Source organism: Panulirus ornatus, chromosome 48, assembly GCF_036320965.1.
Source record: "Panulirus ornatus isolate Po-2019 chromosome 48, ASM3632096v1, whole genome shotgun sequence".
Lineage (NCBI taxonomy): Eukaryota > Metazoa > Arthropoda > Malacostraca > Decapoda > Palinuridae > Panulirus > Panulirus ornatus.
Genome location: NC_092271.1, coordinates 18,809,809 through 18,831,886, shown reverse-complemented (window position 1 = coordinate 18,831,886; position 22,078 = coordinate 18,809,809). Strand labels below are relative to the sequence as shown.

Genomic DNA, 22,078 nt, shown 5'->3' with positions numbered 1-22,078 from the left:
ACGTCTACAAGCTCTAAGCGTTTTTTATAAACGACTATATAGATCCTAATCTTCTTGAATACACGTCAGTAGATTCTAATCTTCTCAGACACAAGTCTTTAGGTTCTAATCTTTTATACACATCTTCTGGTTTCAGTCTTCTTTAATACATGTCTGCAGGATCTAGTCTTCCTAATTACACGCCTGCAGGCTCTAATCTTTTCTTCATTACACAACTGCAAGTCCTGATCTACTTTAATGCAATTCTATAGTTGTAAAACTTCTTTGATACTCGCCCACAGGATCTGATCCTCTTTAATACACGTCTGTAGGTCTTCTAACCTTCTTTACTACACGTCTACACGTATTAATCTTCTTTATGCACGTCCACAGGCTTTAATCTTCTTTGATACATGTATATAGGTTCTATTCTTCTTTGATACAGGTATATAGGTCCTCATCTTTTTAATGCAGGTATATAGGTCCTCATCTTTTTAATGCAGGTATATAGGTTCTCATCTTCTTTAATACAGGTATATAGGTTCTCATCTTCTTTAATACAGGTATATAGGTCCTCATCTTCTTTAATGCAGGTATATAGGTTCTCATCTTCTTTAATACAGGTATATAGGTCCTCATCTTCTTTAATACAGGTATATAGGTTCTCATCTTCTTTAATGCAGGTATATAGGTCCTCATCTTCTTTAATACTGGTATATAGGTTCTCATCTTCTTTAATACAGGTATATAGGTCCTCATCTTCTTTAATACAGGTATATAGGTTCTCATCTTCTTTAATACAGGTATATAGGTCCTCATCTTCTTTAATACAGGTATATAGGTCCTCATCTTCTTTAATACTGGTATATAGGTTCTCATCTTCTTTAATACTGGTATATAGGTTCTCATCTTCTTTAATACAGGTATATAGGTCCTCATCTTCTTCAATACGTATAGTTTCTGACCTTCTTTACACTCATATTCGAATGGTTCAGGTCGCTACAAGATAAGGAAGTGCATTTGTTATCTTGACACTCCCTTACCGAGGCCCGTGTGGCTGGCACGACCTACGTACCTCTTCTGTATAACAAACATCATTTCTCTCAACGAACTTGCAGGGAGACATGAGTGGTTTATGATTTTTTTTTCGTCGTCTTCCTTCCTGGCAATATTTTCCTTTTTTTTTTTTTCCCCCACAGGATATTTTCAGGTAACATTTATGACATGGAAAAAAAAAAATCTTTAACCCAATTTGTACGTGCAACACCGAAGACTTTGCTTTGATGCTTCAGTGACGGACAGGTCATTAGTCAGTCTAATTAATGTCGAGGCGGAGGAGCGAGGGGGTCTGGGATGGGGGAGTGGGGGGGAGAGCGGTGCAGTACACAATGGCTCGGGTCTTGACGAGGTGAGGCACCTGACTGCGGCTGCCATTTTCGGTGGCAAAGGCCATTGACACCAGCCTGGGCCCTTGACCCCAGCCGCCGCCTCTCAAAATAAACTGCAAGTCAGATTTTCCGACCAAGTTCCTCAGAGAGCTTCAGAGAGAGGGTGGGAGGGGAAGGGGGTATTCATTGGGAAAGGGGGTTTGGGGTAGGGGGGAGATTCATTGATAGATGATGGCGGCGATTGTTTGTGTGCGGTGGTGGTGGTTGGAACCCCAGGTAAGGTTCAGACGCCGTTCGTGTATCGCTGACTTGGCTTTATATATATATATATATATATATATATATATATATATATATATTATATATATATATATATATATATATATATACTCAGTGATGAAAGATGGCTCATTCATAAAGACATTACGGCGTTCGTCGAAAAACGGAAATAGGGACTGTCAAGACGCGAGCGACGAAGTTACACATCAGTCAGCTGGCACAAAAGGTGTTAGTTTAGATAAGCACAGTCCGGGACTGAAGCAAGATTTGCTAAAAGTCCGATGGGTCCTCGAAATACAGATGTGACTGATAAAGCACCTAGCATCTATGATGGGTTGAAAGCCCTTGTAAACTACAAGCACACACCGTAAGGCATCAGGTTACCAATATGATAGACTTAAGGCCTACTTAAACTATACACAGACACAGTAAAGCATCAGATCATCCATCAGGATGGACTGAAGGCTTACGTGTACTGTAGACAGACACAGTAAGGCATCAGATCATCCATCAGGATGGAATGAAGGCCTTATACTTTATAGATAACAAGACAGAACATGGCATCAAAAAATCCTAGCAGGGCTGTACCTGGGGAATCTGAGGGAGACCTGTAGGGAAGGAGGTGAGGTGAGGTGGGGCGAGCGAGATGCAACATCTACTAACCATGACGGCTCTGTCCAGCTTCTTGCAGCCCTGGGTGTAGGCAGTGTCCAGGTCGATGCAGTGGAGGCGGGCGTCCATGGACGACTCGCGGAAGCAGGTGATGCACAGCATCGTCCTCTTGGTGGTGGAGAACATGATCTGCGGCTCCCCGTGCATGGCACACTGCCGGGCACAACGCAACACATAGTACAAGGTTGGAGACAATGGTGTCGCAAGGCAATGGCCCGTGCCAACCGGGCAGTCAGGCAGGCTGGCTGGCACCTGGCGAGTCTAATAGTAATAATAATGATAATAATCTACTGTTAGAAGACCTACATATAACACTAGGCCGAGGATAGATGGGAGGAAAGGATGGTCCGTGGCCGAGATTCTAGGGAAGTGTGGACAATGAGTGATGGTCATTAGATGATGAATAATTACCGTATGTAAAACTGTCATGATGAGTATGTTGTGGGATCTACTTGGCCACGTTCATGCAAGCATCTGCCAGAAGACGAGGTCAGACTTCTGCACCATGAATGAAATTGATTTTTTTTTGTATTATTTAATCCCATGACGCCTTTCAAGGGGCCCCTGCAACTTCAAGGCTGCGCAACAATCAGTAGCTGGGAAAGCGACCAAAATGTACTACTTTTTATCCACAGTAGATGATAATGCTTTTCGATTAGGGTGACTTTTCACTCGTGCTGTAAACTTGAGCAGGCAGAATTCGGCAACACCTATGTAATATATTTTTCTTTTCTTTCATACTATTCGCCATTTCCCGCGTTAGCGAGGTAGCGTAAAGGACAGAGGACTGGGCCTTTGAGGGAATATCCTTACCTGGCCCCCTTCTCTGTTCCTTCTTTTGGAAAATTAAAGAAAAACGAGAGGGGAGGATTTCCAGGCACCCGTTCCCTTCCCTTTTAGTCGCCTTCTACGACACGCAGGGAATACGTGGGAAGTGTTCTTTCACCCCTATCCCCCGGGCTAACTGTGTAATATATATATATATATATATATATATATATATATATATATATATATATATATATATATATATATATATATATATATACATATATATATATATACAGGTGTTACCGTGTTCCATCTGCTCCTTTAGCACCGCTGTATCATTGGGAGTACAGTCTTGTCAAAGGGTTTTTCACTCCAATGGCGCCTGCATTTCCCTACTACTGGAAAGCGCGCAGCCTTGGGCTGCATGAGCCTTTAGAAAGAGGTCCTGGGTAACAACAGGACTCTATCACAGAAATTCGTCATGAGGTAATTAGGATTAGAATAATCACAGATCATAAATTAAGCATTAGGGATTATTGATGGGTTATTAAGCAAGTTTCACCCATGCTGTGAGAGAGACGAAGAATATTGAACAAACTGGTGTGCAGATCGGGTGGGCGTGTCGTGTTACACACGAGGTTCTCTTGATGCAGTAGTCAGTATTTGGTGACTAATACAGCCAATTACACATCCCTATGATAATTATATGGTCCATTTCGATTATCCGGATTAATCATCACGAAGGTCGCAAGCGATGCCGGTTATGCGGTCTTGAGATATCAGACTTCCCAGAAACTTTATGTTGTTGTTGAAGACATTACTCTTGTCTGGGAAATATATCTGTCAGTATCAAACAGCAATTAACGTTCACGCTTTACCTAAAGTTGAGAATGGAGCTGTCCTATTACGTGAAGTAATGGTCGCAGGTATCTGATTTGAACTAAAGTTAAACGATATCCTATTTTTCAAGCGTGAATGCCTAATATTTTAGCATCATAGAGATAAAAACGAGGAAAAAAAATCTTTGAAACATTTTCGAATGCACTAAGAAAACGAGGCAATTAATCTCCACCCCAAAATGCTTGGCGCTTCTTCATGGTCTGATAATATTGACCTTCGTACACCAGCCGCCACTCGAGACGTACCAGCGAGACTAGTATTTTCCAGAAACAGGTCTTAAATAAGAAGAACTTTCTAACGAACTGACGGGGGTAGAAAGAGTGAATTAATCTCCACCCCAAAATGCGCGGAGCTCCCTCCTTCCACTGCCTTCGTCCACAGCTCACCCACTCGAAACATACCGACAGAACTCCCCTGGAACCCCTGATGAGCCACTTCCTTCCATGTGGTCTCGTAGAACTCCTTTGCCATCATCTTGTTGACCAGAATATTGCGTATTTTCTTTATTTCTACCGTGTGATATTTGCATCACGGGCGAAGACGAGCGTCCCGCTGGGTCGTCCAAGGAAAGTCAAATTACCAAGAGATGATGAGAGGAGGTCGGAGAGGAAAACACTGAAAGCAGATCCTGGGTGTTTGTGAAACGCATTTAAGATGGCTGCTTCGTGAGAGCTTCCTACACGACGCCACGAAGCAATCGCTGCTTTTGCTTACTGGCGGCCTCGGGTTGTCGTTCCCTGAAGACGATAGGTGTGTGTTTGTGTGTGTATGTGTGTTTGTGTGTGTGTGTGTGTGTGTGTGTGTGTGTGTGTGTGTGTGTGTGTGTGTGTGTGTGTGTGTGTGTGTGTGCCGAAAGCCTCGGACGATGGGCGCCACAGGAGTGGTGGTAGGTACAACAACTCCGTGGCCTCATGTGTGGCTTAAATGGTGGATTAAAGACTGTACATGTGTGTATGTCGTATGTATATGGGCGCGCGCGCTTATGTGTGTGTGTGTGTGTGTGTGTGTGTGTGTGTGTGTGTGTGTGTGTGTGTGTGTATATATAGTGAACTCAAGCCTGGAAGTGAGGGAGTGAGGCAGGTTCCGTGCCGGGGGTCTCGAGCTGGGCACGTCTGGAAGGTGGAATTATAGCTATGTGGGGAGGAAGGACTGAACCCTGTGTGTACACTGTCTAAAACGCCTGGATATGAGAAACGACTGCACCCCCCTCCCCCTCCCCCTCCCTCCTCTCTCGTACTTTACGAGTCTCCCAAACTATGAGGCCGAATTATGCAAATGACTCTTCGAGTTTCAGATCCCGATCTAATCAGAGGGAGTAGGGAGGACTGTAACAGTGACAACCCCTTAAGCTGGGAGATCGGCCCTCATAAACGACCCTCTCTCTCTCTCTCTCTCTCTCTCTCTCTCTCTCTCTCTCTCTCTCTCTCTCTCTCTCTCTCTCTTATACAACTCCGGAGTGGGAGGTACTCTCTACTGCTGGTGTTGGTATCGTCCCTGATGTTGCTGCCGCTGGCCGCCGCATGGAGCGCCCTGATCGGGCCGAGGGGAATAGTCTCCAGATGATCATCTATACACGCATGAAGCAGACGAGTCGTTCTTACACTACACCCGGGAATGCCGAGGTGCATGCGTGCTGAATAAAGGAAAAGGAAATCTTGTTTAAACGGTCGAGAAAAAGACTGGATTTTGGCCAGCAAACGTACCGAGCCGTTCCATACCACTAACCTCAATTGCGTTTTGGAGAAGCATGCTGATATATGTGGCGTGGGCCTCTCTTGCTCTCGGCAGCGAACAGTAACCTACGAACATTTAGCCAGCGAACGCTCTCCCAACGAACGGTCAGCCAACGAACACTGGCATAACTTAACGACCGGCCAAAGAACGCTCACCTTAACGAACAACCGACCGACGAACACTCGGCTTAACGTTCGTCACGTTTTAATTCTTTAAAGATAACAAAATGTGAGGGGAAAACAAAGATAGGTAGATACATACATACATACATACATAGAGAGAGAGAGAGAGAGAGAGAGAGAGAGAGAGAGAGAGAGAGAGAGAGAGAGAGAGAGAGAGAGAGAGGTATGACCCACCTTTCTGTTGACCTCCCTGCCCCTCTTGGAGACGTGGATGATATCATGTAAGGAGAACATCCTGGCCCTGTGCGTCTCCTCCCGGCAGTGTCCGCACAGCGCCTGACCTGAGGGAGAAGGAGAGCGGTGAGAGTACGGGGTGAAGGGAGCGGTGAGAGTACGGGGTAATGGGAACGGTGAGAGTACGGGGTAAGGAGGGCAATGAGAGTGCGGGGGAGGGGGGTGAGTGAGAGAAAAAACGAGGAGAGAGAGAGAGAGAGAGAGAGAGAGAGAGAGAGAGAGAGAGAGAGAGAGAGAGAGAGAGAGAGAGAGAGAGAGAGAGATGAGAGGACCGGGCAGAGAGAGCTGAGAGGACGAGAAGAGGCCGAAGAGAGGAAGGGGAGAGAGTGGTGGGAATACGAGAAGAGAGTGGTGAGAGTACGGGAAGATAGTGGGAAGAGCACGGGGAGGTGAGCAGTGAGAGTACGGGGCAGGGAGAGCGATGAGAGCACTGGGCAGGGAGGACAGTGAGAGTATTGGGCAGGGAGAACGGTGAGAGGGAGCGTTGTGAGAGGGGGGGAGGGATTGCTGAGGGGGAGGCTCAGGGATTGATTTTCACCGAGGGAAAGTTGAAGGGGTGACAACTGTGATGATGGAGTTGACGACTAGGGTGACGGAGATGTGGGGAGGGCGGGGAGAGAGATGGCAGAGAGAGGGGAGGGCGGGGAGAGTACATGGGGATAGGGAGACTGTATATGGGGAAGGGGGGGAGGTGGTGGCTGACCGAACGAGAGAGAGAGAGAGAGAGAGAGAGAGAGAGAGAGAGAGAGAGAGAGAGAGAGAGAGAGAGAGAGAGAGGAGGGGACGACCCTTCGCTAGTACAATGAGTATGGATGGCGCCTGCTCCTCCCCTCCGTCCCCCCACGTCAAAGGACTGCAGAGCAAACCAACAGATAACAATGAGAGGACAACGAGACACTGTAGCACGAGCGTCAGCAGATGGCTATAGAGGAGATAAAAGATGAGGGAAGGAGGCAGGAGAGGAGGAGGAGGAAAGAATGGGGGGAAGGGGAGAAACAATGATAAATGGGGGGTTTATAAAAAGTGGGGAGGTTTGGTTGGTGGGTGGAATGAGTGTGAGGTGAAGAAGAGAGAGAGAACGTGTGGTTCATGGAGAGTGAGAGGTATGTAGTGTGGAGTATACGAAGGGTGGAACTAGGAGTGGAGTGGGGCATGATGAGTGGAGTGGATAATGAGGCGTGGAGGGTGGAGAATATGAGGAGTCCCAAGATGAGTATGGTGTGTGGAGCATTCACAAGGGGAGCATAGAGCATAAAAGGGGGTGCATGGGAGGGTGCGACATAGTAGAGATGGACGTGTGGGGAGTATACAGGGTGGAAGGGAACCATGGGGTGTGGAGCATAGCCATCCGGCGCGTGAGTTGTGGATCAGGGAGAGGGAGGAGCATAGAGAGTGTGGGAGGTGAGCATCGCGGGGGAGGGGGGGGGGGGTTGATGGAGCATGAGGTATTGGAAAACAGTGAGGAATGCGAGGCAGTCTGTGCCTAAGGTCCTGAGACGGCCCTTACGTGGAGAGACAGGCACCACCGCGGCAGGTGGTCACAGAGAGCGCTGGTCTCCCGTCTCAAGGCTGGCAGGGGGTTCGCTTCCGGTGCTGGGGGAGAGTTGGGGGGAGAAAGGGGGAGAGAAAGATACAAGATGTCACCCACCCTTGTGTGTGTGTGTGTGTGTGTGTGTGTGTGTGTGTGTATCTCAAATTCTTGCGAATGAGGAAAAGTTTTGGCAGCCGAGTCCAAGGTAAGGCAGAGGTGGCAAGGCTCGCGTGAATTCTGGGCCGAAAAAAAAATGGAAATAATGAAGATTTTTTTTCTTTTCTTTTTTTGTCTAATTGGTGGAATCTTGGCTGGTTTTGTTCAGTGTTTGGCATATATATATATATATATATATATATATATATATATATATATATATATATATATATATATATATATATATATATATACACACACACACCCCTGTTTGCCGTTTCCCGCCTCAGCGGGGTAGCGTCAGGAATAAACGACTCAACCTTCAAAATATGAAAAAAAACCTTTCTTGGTTCCTTCTGTTCTTGCTTCTGGAGAGTTAACAGCCTACAGGAAGGGAGGGTTTCCAGCCCTTCACTCCGAGCCCTCCTTTTCAGTCGTCTTCTACGAAACGCAGGGGACATGTGTGTTGAATTCTCTTCCCCCTCGTCTCCTGGGATATCACATATGCAACCATGGCTCAATGGTCTAGACCCAAAGACAATATTCAACATTTACATCAGGTCCATATATATATATATATATATAACATACAAACCTCCTACAGCCAGGATCGAACCCGGGACCCCTGTGTCACAGGCGGGAATGCTACCGCTAGGCTATGGGCCTGGCTAATAGGAAATAACTATTCGAATACTATGTACTCGAATGCCCTTCGTCTCACATTGGTGAGCAGCGGGGTTTACACCGGTTGTATACCGAACCTAACTGTACAAAGCGGAGGTACATGAACACGAATAAAGTGCATATGAACGCGCACCTTCATAGACCATACAAACCTCCTACAGCCTGTGTCACAGGCGGGAATGCTACCGCTAGGCTATGGACCTGCATATCGGTAAAATGCTATCTGCTGGCTATGTGCGCCTGTTGGGAAATAACCGGTGTAGACCCCGTTGCTCACCAATGTGAGACGAAGGGTATTCGAGTACATAGTATTCGAATAGTTATTTCCTATTAACCAGGCCCATAGCCTAGCGGTAGCATTCCCGCCCGTGACACAAGGGTCCCGGGTTCGATCCTGGCTGTCGGAGGTTTGTATGTTCTATGAAGGTGCGCGTTCATATGCACTTTATTCATATATATATATATATATATATATATATATATATATATATATATATATATATATATATATATATATATATATATATATATATATGTATATATTCTGTCTGTGATCTATAACAACCAGTTTCATCTAGGTAAATCTGTGCCCAGCCATGGCTCAGATGTCAAGTGCTGCAGAGGTTCAGTGACTATAGATCCGTGTCTTTGCGATCACATGCAGTGCATTTCAAAGTGAGATCAAGTAATGCTTTACATTAGGACGTGAAAAGCTACCATTTTCTAGAGAAAGAAAAACGAAAGAAGAGAGAGAGAGAGAGAGTTATGGAGCATTGGGGCTCTGAAATAGGAAAAGAAGGAAGTGTCACGAAGGACTCTTATGAAGAAGGAAGTGTCATGGAGGACTCTTATGAAGAAGGAAGTGTCATGATGGACTCACTCACGAGGAAGGAAGTGTCATGGAGGACTCTTATGAAGAAGGAAGTGTCATGGAGGACTCTTATGAAGAAGGAAGTGTCATGATGGATTCACTCACGAAGAAGGAAGTGTCATGGAGGACTCTTATGAAGAAGCGTCATGGAGGACTGTTATGAAGAAGGAGGGGCCATAGCGGACTCTAAAGAAGAGAGTATCATGGAGGACTCACTTTACGAAGAAGGAGGCAAAGACTTACCACAGGTGTTGCAGAAGAACATGGCGGACTGGTTAGTTTTATCACAGTTGGCACACTGGGGCCGCTCCTCACACGACGACTCCACCAGGAACACCATGAGGTTGTCCCGCGGGGGCAGCTGGCCTTCCTTCAGGCCCGTTACCTTCCTGCAGGAGACACATACACACGCGCGCCAGTGAGAAACACCCCATAAAGATGACATACATTATTGTCTCCTCCCTGAAATTGCTTTAGTAGGAGGGATATAAAGAAAAGACCAGGGAATGGCTGGTTAGGTAAGGACTAGGGAATGCCTGGTTAGTGGGAGTAGTACTAGGGAAGGACTAGGGAATGCCTGGTTAGTGGGAGTGGTACTAGTGAAGGCCTAGGTCCTCCCTGGTCAGTAGGTCTAGTAATAGGGAAGACCCCAAGCTCTGCCCGGTTAGTGGGAGTGGCTCCAGGAAAGGACAAGGTATTGCCAACTTAGCAGTGACACTGGGAAGAACCAGGCAGTGGAATCAAAAGAGTTTTGAACAATCAATGTGAAGTCCAGACACACACACACACACACACACACACACACACACACACACACACACACACACACACACACACACACACACACACACACACACACACACACACACACACACATACACTTGGGCCCCCTTGGTGTAGTGGGTAGCGTTACTGACTATGAATCAACACGGGCAAGCCCGGGGTCGGACCAACATGGGTTCGAATTCTGGTCACGGCAATCGGCCTCCATCCAACCCTGGTGTTCATCCTTCCCCTGGGGCTGGTTGAGACATAGGTACCTGGCTTTGGCTGGTGTGTGTGTGTGTGTGTGTGTGTGTGTGTGTGTGTGTGTGGGTGGGTGTGGGTGTGTGTGGGTGAGGGTGTCTGTGTGTCGGTGCATACATACACAGGAGCAAGGACATGGTACACGTATATACAAGGTTGAGATACTGGGCAACACAAGTGTAAAACCCTTTCCTTGTAACACTCAGATAGGTAATCATATGTGAGAGATAAGGAGATAAAGACTTGTAGATTAACCTTAAAGGAAAGCGAGAGTGAAAAAAAAAAACCCTTATCTTGAATCGCGATAACATGAGGAAATGTTAGAAGATAAATCCCTAAAGCACAGATACACAGCGTACCACTGAGGACCACGTCTGTCATGATTGCCACACTCACAACCAAGGATCCACGACCTTACGATGGGCTGTCTGCTGTCACTCCTACCTCCGATGACAGTGACCTTATGGTCCTGTTTCTCAGATGAGTCACCGCCCGAGGCCTGGTAGTCGAGGTTCGTTCATTCACTGTTCCTCAGATACGTCGATGATAGAGGGTTTATTCACTGTTCCTCACATGCTTCAGTGCCCGTGACCTGGTGTTCGAAGTCATTCACTGTTCCTCACAAGCTTCACTGCGTGCCACCTGGTGTTCGAAGTCATTCACTGTTCCTCACAAGCTTCACTGCGTGCCACCTGGTGTTCGAAGTCGTTCGCTGCTCCTCAGATGCGTCCCTACCTGAGACTTGCTGTTCGAGGTCATTCCCTGTTCCTCAGATACGTCACTGCTTGTGACCTTCTGTTCGAGGTCGTTCACTGCTCCCTAGAGGCATCAAGAAGCTGACTGGCTGCCCGACTCTAAAACTCTCTCATCCTATTGGACAATCCTGACTCGTACCTCTCGGAACGGGTTGGATATTGAAAAAGAAACCTGTAATATGATTGGTCGGTATTGTCTTCCCGAGGACCAGTGGAATGGAGTGGGTGAAACCAACCCCCTCCCCTCCCCTCGCCCGCCACCCCACCCTTGGCAGCTAGATCCCTCCCCACCCCCTGCAGAAACCCCCCCAACCCCCTCCCCCCGCCCAATATCTTCTTGTCTTGAGAGAAAATAAGACGCGCCATCTGAAAAATACGACGAGAGTAAACGAAATGTAAACAAGAGTTCCTCTCCGCTTCGATGTTGTTCCTTCGTCTGTGATGGGGGCTGTTCAACCTCCTGGTATGTCCTTTGGGGGGTGGATATCGGGGGTCTGCTGAAGGAGAGGAGGGGAAAGGACCCAGACAATGGGTCGAGGTAGATGGATAGAAAGGAAAGATATGAAAGAGGGTGAGAGACATATAGTGAGTGAGAGGTGCTGGGAGTTCTTGGGGTTAAAACATGTAAGAGAAAACGCCTGATGGTCCACGAAGAGGTTACCTGCGCTGCAGAAGATTAACCTGTATGCCTTGTTCCTAAGCCACATCAACAGAGACTGGATGGTCAAAGCAGATGGCGAGTTGACCTGGAGATGCAAGTGGGAGAGGTGACCGTCAGATGAGGGCAAGATATGAGGTACAGACCTTCATCATGAGGAGTGCACGGAGGGAAGCTACGAAATCCCATCACGTAACCACTTGGAAACCACTGCATACACCCCCTCCGTCACCCATCACACGACAAAGCCTTCACCACCACTATACAGAGTCAGGCAGGAAGCAAAACCACCAGTGAAGGTAAAAAACAATTCTAAAATCTCGCGAAAGCCGAGATGGTAGTAGAGTTACCGACTAGTCGCGATCCGAGAATTGGAAGTGAAATCCACCTCAAGAAACAACGTTCCATTACCCAGTTTTCTTTCTTTGTCAGCCTCAGATGATTTGGCTTCATGAGTCACCAGTTTTCTCTCGGATGAAGACTGTTGAAGATATAATCTAAAATGGTTGAGTCATATGATTATCTTACGAACCTGCCGCACGGTAGGGCTGGGTTCGAACCCCTGAAGCGTAGTGTTAATTCATAATATTCTACTCCATATATATATATATATATATATATATATATATATATATATATATATATATATATATATATATATATATATATTCTTACATGTGTTTCCTTGCGCTACCTCGGTAACGCGGGAGACAGCGACAAAGTATGATAATAAAAAAAACATATATTCTGGTAAACCGGCTTCGGCCGGTGTTATCTGGTTACTGTGGCTTTCTATAGTGTATTTTTGATCTACTTTAGTACTTATCATGGATTACTTTGGGGTGCTTTGATATAAGTTAGAATGTGCTTTGGTTCACTTTGGTATACTTTGAAGTATACATTAGTCTACATTGGTATGTTTCATAAAGAAATACAATTTACTTTGGTATATATCATAAACATTTTGTCTATTTTGGTATACAGTATAGGGTGCTTTGGTCAGCTTGGATATACCTTAGAGTGCATGTTGGTATATGTAGATGTACCTTGTGGTCTACTTCGGTATATTTCATGAGACACTTGGGTTTACTTCTGTGTACTTCATAGTGTGCTTCGAGTAATGTATTGTCCTATGTCGGAGTGTAGTGTATCCCGTTCTGTGATTCATGCTGGTGGTACCTTGTGATCTATCGTCATACATTATGGTGTATCATGATGTATTGTGGTATATATTACCATGTATATCTCTGATGTATTATGATACATTCTGATATACCTTGTGATGCATTGTGACGTGTCTGAGATGTACTATGATACATCATGATGAATGTCTGTGATGTAATTTGATGGATTTTGGTGTATCCTGTAATGTATTTCGATACATCTTAATTTGTAGAGCAATATATTATAATGCGTATGATGCAATATGACGCATTTCTATATACTGTTATGCATCATGTTTCATTTTTTTGTTCTTGCTATGATGTATTGAACTATGATGTACCGTAATCTGTTGTACAATGTGTGGAGTGTGTGGTGTGTACAGTGTGCGGTGTGTTGAGTGTGTGGTGTGTACAGTGTGTGGTGTGTATAGTGTGTGGTGTGTGGAGTGTGTGGTGTGTGTGTGTTGGGGGGATGGCTCTGAATGTGTCGCTGCTTTTACTGCAGAGTCCAGGTTTAGACCGGGATTGAGGCATGGTAAGCAGAGATGAGGAAGGTGACAGGAGATTACCAAGAATATGAATGACGTGATGAGGAATCATACCATGTGTAAGGTCAGGTAATGACACGGCGATGATAAACGATTGCCATTGGTAATGGAGGAGTTACACGATACACAGACGTGCTGATAAGAAGGGAGTAAGATCAAGTTTGGTCCCGTGCTGGAAGACGTCCATTGGCGAACCCCAGTCATAGAAGGGGGTTAGATACAGTCCATACTGAGGTATTCGTCTTTCCACATCTAGTACCTTCCCCTGGCCCTTGGCAGACCCCCGTATCCCTTGGCCCTCCCTGTTGTTAGATATGGCCCCTGTAGAGAGGGTCATTCCCTATGCATCCCTAGAGATCTTTAAACGCTTCGAGACACTCTCATCCATCTCTTGCCTCTCCCATCCTTTTTTGAAAAAAGCATCTCACTTCTCAATCGCCCCTACCATCTCATTCTTCAGCTTTCTCCTCTCTTCCCTCTCTCCTCCTTCTTCCCCTTCCTCCTCCTCCTCCTCCCTTCACTTCCCTCCTATGCACTCTGGGGTTGCCATTCTTCCTACGTCGTCCTTTTTCCCATAAGTCTGAAGAACCCTCTCAAGCAGTCCATGTTTCACTTTCACAACGCTGCCGTTCGCTGCAACATGCATCGCCCTAACGTCCTCATTTCTCACCTTCGTATATCAGAGGAGGAGGAGGAGGAGGAACTGGGTGAGGCGTGTTAGCAGACTCCGGCACACAGATAAACCCACAGACATTTCCCTCCCACCTCTCCCTGATCTGCCTTATGTTATCAACAACCCTGTCCTCCAACACACGATATGTTACTCTGTAGACTAGATATTCCCGGCTTCTTTTCAGCCCACTTAGATCGATGGATGTTTTTAATATCTGCTTCCCATCTCTTTATAAAGCTTATTTCATCATCCTCTTTTCCTGGTGTTTGCTTTTCATCTTCGCACACACACACACACACACACACACACACGCACGTACGCATGCACGCATACGCACGCACGCACACACGCACGCACGCACATATACACACATACACCATCTCGCTCAGCAGCACCTCATAACTCCCCTCACTTCCCATTAGCACAGTGTCATCTTCATATAACATCCTCTCAGTCTCGCACTACCATCTTTCTCCATTTTTATATACTGCTTTCCTCCAGAGAATTCTTGCCAAGACTCTCCTTCTTATAGCTCGGTCCACGAAGAGGGTATAACAAACACTCAGAGGAGAAGATAACATACGCCTGTGTAACTCCAAGCCTTATAACCCAGCTCCTCGCAACATATTCCTCTGTTCACCATACCACAGTGCTCTGCTGCAGTCGGTAGCTTTACCTCAGGCAGAGAGGTCTCACCGTAGATTACTCGCAGGTAAGTAGATACTCATAGGAAGGCGAGTAAGTGCTCGTAAATAGGTGGATACACGACAGATAACCCCTTTCATTGTGCCCTACACCACTTCCCCTTACCTCTATCCATAACAACACATGGAGAATACTATTCCTCTCACAGCCGTCAGAAACATTTTGTTATCCGTAGATCACAAACCATTCTCTGTGCACTTCTGCCTTAGAACACCGTCTCATTATAGTTATCTGAAGTACACAGCTCAGTGCTCTTTATCAAAGCCATCCTATTCAGGTCCTCACCCTACCACACCCTACAGTCGGAATACACTTGTCTCAAGATCTCGCCATCACTACCCCCATGCCTTCTTTCTACCCCTGTGGGAATTAGAAACTTGCTCGTCAGCCTCGAACCCCAGCTATATAGTTCTCATCAACCATTCTTAACACCCTCCCAAGGCTTCCCTTGGAGGTAAAGTCACACACAGACTCCATAAATACCTTTGGCACGCATTATCCTCGTTCCAGTTCCACACACATATAACGGATGGCGTGGGACTCGCACCCTCCCTTCCCTTAACTCCATCCATCCTCCTCTCCTGCCTCCCCTGCCTCATTCTCTCACACTCTCCCACTCACCCTTCTCGTCACTTACCATCCTCCATGCCAAGGAGATGAAGATAACAACAGAGGACACTGGAGAGGCAGGGAGATAAAGATGATAGTAGAGAAGGTTTCAGAAGCAAGGAGATAAAGATAGGAACAGAGAGGCAATGAGGTAATGATAATGATAAAGGAAGATTAGAGAATTGGACAGTAAAAGCTTGAAGAATTTGACCCAGATTGCCCATGGCTCAGGACCCCGCATGAATGACCTCTACAAATTCAGTTCCGTCTGCACTAAAGACACTGAATCTATGGCCTCATGGAAGGAGAGGAGGATTGTGTTTGTGTGTTCCAGCTCTCCCTTCCAGACCCGATGTGAACAGTCGATCCTCTGTGGTGAGTTAAGGTTCGAACCCAGTCTCTGGTGGTGGGGTCGAGAGTGTTGATTGAGTAATTACGTCTTTTAAGGTGTGTGTGTGTGTGTGTGTGTGTGTGTGTGTGTGTGTGTGTGTGTGTGTGTGTGTGTGTGTCCTTTACATACATCCCTGGGTCTTTTCCCCAGGATCAGCTGTGATGCATCCCATGAGACAGGTAGGCATGGCGGATCACGGGGCAGTCCTCACTCAAGTGGCGATCTCGAGTGGATCGACCGGAGGAAACTCTCCCCACACCGTGGTTATGGGGACTAGGGCGGCTCGGTTAGCCACCCCTCCTAGTACCTGTTGCCACAGACGGCAAGGCAGAGACGAAACAGATAACAGAAGACCTGTTGGTCTGTGACGAGTACTGTACGCGGGAGTACGAGGGAAAGCCTTGGATAACAGAAGACCTCATGGTCTGTATCGAGTACTGTAAGCTGGAGTACGCGGGAAAGGGTAGACAGAAGAAGACCCGATGTTCTATGACCAGGACTGTACGTTGGAGGACATAGGCAAAGCTACATGACAAGATCTAATGGTCCGTGAAGAGTGTTGTACGTGGGAGTACACGGTAAAACCAGATAATAGATCTGATGGTTAGTGACAAAAAGAGACTTGGAAGATACATGGGAAAAGCGAGATAACCGAAGACCTTGTGGTCTGCGACGAGGTTATCACCTGGACGACACTAATGGTATCCTAAATTCCTAATGTGTATAAAGTGGAGAGAGAATCGTAAATCAGGAAGAGCCACTTGCCTCCACTGAGGTTTAGCTGAAACGCATTTCCCCCAGCGGCAGGCTGTGATCAGCCCTCATAATCATCATCTATGACCTGCTTACCGTCAGCCGAGAGGCGGTCGCTCAGGGCAGACTACAGAATATGGACGTAGTAAACCAGACGTCCAAAACCCCCTAAGATAATAGCCCTCATAAGCAGTCCTGACACCCTCATGGTTGGGACACCCGTTCATGCATGGGACACTTACTCATGAATGGGACACCTGTACATGCATGGGACACTTACTCATGAATGGGACACCTGTACATGCATGGGACACTTACTCATGAATGGGACACCTGTACATGCATGGGACACTTAATCATGAATGGGACACCTGCACATGCATGGGGCATCTACTCATGAATGGGACACCTGTACATGCATGGGGCATCTACTCATGAATGGGACACCTGTTCATGGATGGGACACCTGCTCATAAATGGGACACCTTCTCATACATGGGACATCTCCTTACGGAAATGATAAGAAACTGGCTTCGAGAGAGAGCCTTCCGCAGTAGGGCGGACTGGAGTCGCCCTGAAAGGACCTGTGTCCTAGTGCTGTACTCAGGCTCTCTGTGTGGCAGAGTCGACGCCGTTCCCGGGATGGAAGAATTTCTTAACCTCCACTCGGATCGTTGTGATTGTTTTCTTCACGACGTGTGAAACATGTCCGTGTGTCATTCACCGAGTGCGATAACGCTTCATCAGGATATGCTGTGCTTCGAATCATTTGAAACAACGCGGTGCAGGGTACGCTGTGCTTCGAATCATTTGAAACAGCGCGGTGCATATGCAATATCATCCGTGCTTCTCTCATCGAGGTGAGATTATACCAACACAGACGACGTCCACAAGATTCTGGCCGCGTGAGAATGTCGTCATCCTATCGACGGAAGTGACCGATCATGGCGGTTGTGGGAGCAGTACTTCCTCTTGAGGTACCCTCTCTGTCTATACAGTTGTTGTGGGTCATGATTATACTCGTGATGTTAGCTGTTGGCCTTCCTACACACACACACACACACACACACACACACACACACACACACACACACACACACACACACACACACACACACACACACACTAAACATACATAGCCGCCAATAACCATTACACACATGTGTCTCACAAGATGCAACCCTCTGAATGTAGTTTATTTTGTCTAGTGTATTTCTTTATTGCTGGGTTTGTGTTGCTGTGTGTTGTGTTTTCCGTCCCTCACATGTGCCACACGCTTCCCAGAAGCTGTAGTATAGTCATACCAACACGTATCAATGTTAAGAAGATCGTGGAATTATGTGGCATTAGAAACTATACAAGCAGATGGTCGTCTATGAAGTCCTAGGTCGTATCTCTATGGCAGCTTGCGGTGGTACTCAGGTCCCCTCGCGCTGTGAGTCTTGGGGGCGGGGGGGAGCGTTCTCGCACCTCCCTCGTAACTGTACTGGAGGGACGAGCTCCTGAGTCACGTGTGGAGTAGATATCGAGAGACACCAAGCCACCAGCAGGAGTGATTGTGTGTGCTGGGGAGAGCGCACCGGACCGTCTATTATTGAGAGTCTTTCCCTACATGTGACACGTCGAACCCCCGTCACTCGAGGTTCTTGTTGATGCACATAACTCCACTTGTAACCTCTCCCTCGCTCCCTACGCCTACACACACACACACACACACACACACACACACACACACACACACACACACACACATTTTTTCTTCATGGCAGATCCAACGATCTTCCACTGGGCCTTGTTGCTATAACATCCGCTGGGTGGGGGTTGAAGGCTATGGCAGGTCACAATCTAATGTTGAGAATACGCTGGTGGACATCTCCGGGCAACAGGCCGCGACATGTGAGGCGGCGTCGCTGAGGTGTGAACGCGGGCGAGGCACCTGTGACCAGCTGGATATTGTGAAGCTCTCATTGGACTCCCAGGTATCATGGCGTAGACCTTCGTCAGTTACACGGCCAGTGAAGGGTCGGAGGTTTTTGGCTGCCTTTCGTGTCTCATCCCCGAGAGAGACGAATGAAAGCGGTCGAACCCATCACGAAATACTACACGAATTTCATCACGAATCTCTCTCTCTCTCTCTCTCTCTCTCTCTCTCTCTCTCTCTCTCTCTCTCTCTCTCTCTCTCTCTCTCTCTCTCTCTCTCTCTCTCTCTCTCTCTCTCTCTATCTATCTATCTATCTATCTATTCTTAAGAGTCCACGAGGAAAATGAAACACGTTAAGTTGATTTTCCCCGTGGACTCTTAAGAATATACTTGATCACACGCAAAATTGTGATCCTTTCCAATATATATATATATATATATATATATATATATATATATATATATATATATATACGAACAAAGTGCATAGGAACACGCACCTTCATAGAACATACAAACCTCCATTACCAGGATCGAACCCGGGACCCCAGTGCCACAGGCGGGAATGCTACCGCTGGGCTATGCGATCCTGGCTGTTGGAGGTTTGTATGTTCGATATATATATATATATATATATATATATATATATATATATATATATATATATATATATATATATATATATATATATATATATATATATATATATATATATATATATATATATATATATATATATATATATATATATATTATCCCACTGTCCAAAAAGATCTTTTTCATTTTTGGTCCACCTGCTGAACGAGGCTGAGAGGATCGTGTTTAGTGCCTCCCGTCAAGACTTGCTACGAGTTAAGTACATCTTCCACCGGAGGGCAGAGGTGTGCCGTGTCAAGAGGGACACGCAACTGTGGTGTGTGTGAGGGTCATTTCTAAGACGCCCTCCCAACCCTCCTCCACGGCAGACCAAAGGATGGAGCTTAGAACACAAGGAGTTCCTCGTTGAGCGCCAAGTTCACTTCGATGAGCGTCTAATTCAGCTCAGTGAGCGCATGGTCCACTTCGATGAGCGCCAGGTTCACCTGGACAGCCGGGTTCTCTAGAGGATCACTTCGCCAACGCCCGCTTTCATCTAGCGCTTTATACCCTCACTCGGGGATCACATTTGACGCAACAGTGAAACACGTCAGTGACAGCCAGCAGCCCCTCTGAACTGACGGAGTCGCTACCGTACAGCAGACGCTGCTGTCAACAGAATTTCTATTTCCCAAGCGTTGGCAATTGAAACGAACAGTAACTAGATAAATGCCTGGATACAAACTTGGTTAACAGTTAATTAACTAACTGGAAAAAAAGAATCTACGTACTCGATGAAAATTGGTAGTATAAGTATGGATGACACGTAGACACAGGGCAAATGCTTATCAAATACTACACAAGTTAATGCTTCTAAAAAGGCAGCCTTAGGCTTCGGAAATGTGTAAAGCATTCATTAACATACAAGAGAGAGAGAGAGAGAGAGAGAGAGAGAGAGAGAGAGAGAGAGAGAGCAAGTGGGTCAGGTTCATCGTTGACGCGAGCCGAGCCGTCGGTCCGTGAGTGCCGTTTCCCAAGAACCGGGCGACCGGGCCTGCACCGGCGAAGGTGAGGGATGGTAATGAGAGGTCATTAGGACCCCGTCACCGGGAGGTTAATGACAGTACTCCGTCACGTCACCTTCCTCGAGATGTTGGGGAGGGAGGGGGAGAGTAGGGCAGAGTGGCGAGGGGCGATGGGGAGAGGTGAGGTGGGTGGTGGGGAGGGGAGAAGTGTTAGGGTAAGGAGGGGAGGAGCATTTGGATGGGGAGAGGAAGAGAGGTTGAGTGGGGAGTGATGGTTGGGGAGGGGAAGAGTGATGAGGGATAGGGAGGAGATATAATGTGTGGAGGGGAGGAGAGGTAGCGTGGGGAGGAGAGGAGTGGTAGTATATGGAGGGGAGCACAGGTTGTGTGGGAGAGGAGGAGAGGTAGTGCAGGAGGGGAGGGGAGATAGTGTAGGGAGGAGAGGAGAGGTAGTGTGTTGGGGGAGGAGAGGTAGCGTGGGGATGGGAGGGGAGGGGAAGGGAGCTGAGAGACGACTGTGAGGGGAGGACGGGAGCTGAGTTGGGGGGGGGGGGGCTGCTAGATGATGACAGATACAAAGGAGCAGAACTGAAAGGGACAGTAGGGAGGACTGAGAGGGGGAGTGGACGAATGAACGAGAGAAAAGGGATTGAAAAGGGACGCTAGAGAAAAGAGAGGGGCACAGGAAGAGCGGGAGGGACATTAGGAAGGAATGAGAGGGGCAAGAGAGAATTTGAGAGGAACGTAGGAAGGCTTGAAGGGGGCACAGGGTGTCTTCTGAGTAGGGAACAGTGAGTTGCAGAGGGGCCACAGGAGGAGAAATGAGAGGAGCGGCGTGATGTGAAGAGGGGCCAGTGAAAGAAGGGCTTATGATGAGTGTGGAACGAAGCGAGGGGAACGGATGTGAAGTCAGGGAGAGGGAGGTCTACGTCAGGTGAAACTCTGACTGGAAAGGGGAGAGCCAGAGAGAGAGAGAGAGAGAGAGAGAGAGAGAGAGAGAGAAGGGATGTGACGTACCCACAGAGCGGACAGACGATCTTGGAGTCGTGCAGCCTGGGCCTAAGGCAGCGACTGCAGAAGGTGTGGTAGCAGGCCAGCAGACACGGTTCCTCGTACAGCTCCTCACACAGCCAGCAGAGCAGGGGGTTGCGGCTCCACTGCTCCAGGGTGTCGTCCAGGCTGCTGCCGCCTCCCCCGCCGCCGCCGCCGCCGCCGCCCCCCGGGCCGCCGGGGCCATACTGGCCGCCCTGGCCGCTCTCTCCGCCCACCTGGCCTGCAGACACCGCAGGGGGGCCTCGCCCTGGCCCACCTTGTCCGCTGGGTGGGCCACTTCGCCGGGCCGTTCCACCTGCCGCGGCAGCTGCCGAGGGTGGGGGTGGGCCGCCCGGGCCGCTGGTGCCGGGGATGCCGCCCCCTGGGGTGGGCCCGCCCCCACCCGGGCCCCCGCTCCCCTCACGGCTCCCGTGACTCGCCGCCAGCCTGCTTACCCTGCCATCTTACCCTGCGGGAGAACATAGCTTGTTAGAAACAACATCGGGAGACATATACATATATATATGAAGGTGACAAGTGTGTATACTGACAGACAGAGTGTGACTGGACACTCTGGTGGGCCAAGACCAACCTCAGGGGCTGGCCAAGAACCCCCATGACGGGCTGGCCAAGAGCCCCCGTCAAGGGCTGGCCAAGATTTCTCATTACGGGCTGGCCAAGAGCCCTCGTCACGTCCTGGCCAAGATTCCACGTCACGAAGTGGCCGAAAACCCCCATTACGGGCTGGCCAAGAACTTTCATTGCGAACCAGCCAGCTAAGATGCCGACCGACCCCCTCCGCTATTCGAGGACTGGCCAAGGATCGTAAGGTATTCTCGATACTTACCGTCAAAATGCTGCT

General features: G+C 47.8%; 1 protein-coding gene across 1 annotated transcript in view; it reads right to left on the bottom strand.

The window, feature by feature from the left end:
- LOC139764179 (uncharacterized) overlaps positions 1 to 21,680 on the bottom strand; it is an 89,362-nt gene extending 67,682 nt beyond the window's left edge. Inside the window, exons 1-4 of the mRNA XM_071690737.1 lie at positions 21,202 to 21,680; positions 9,625 to 9,770; positions 6,080 to 6,186; positions 2,310 to 2,471 (exon numbers count right to left, since the gene is read on the bottom strand). Coding sequence (XP_071546838.1) covers positions 2,310 to 2,471; positions 6,080 to 6,186; positions 9,625 to 9,721 — 366 coding nt within the window. The 5' untranslated portion in view covers positions 9,722 to 9,770; positions 21,202 to 21,680. The remainder of the gene's footprint in view (positions 1 to 2,309; positions 2,472 to 6,079; positions 6,187 to 9,624; positions 9,771 to 21,201) is intronic.
- Positions 21,681 to 22,078: the final 398 nt, after the last annotated feature.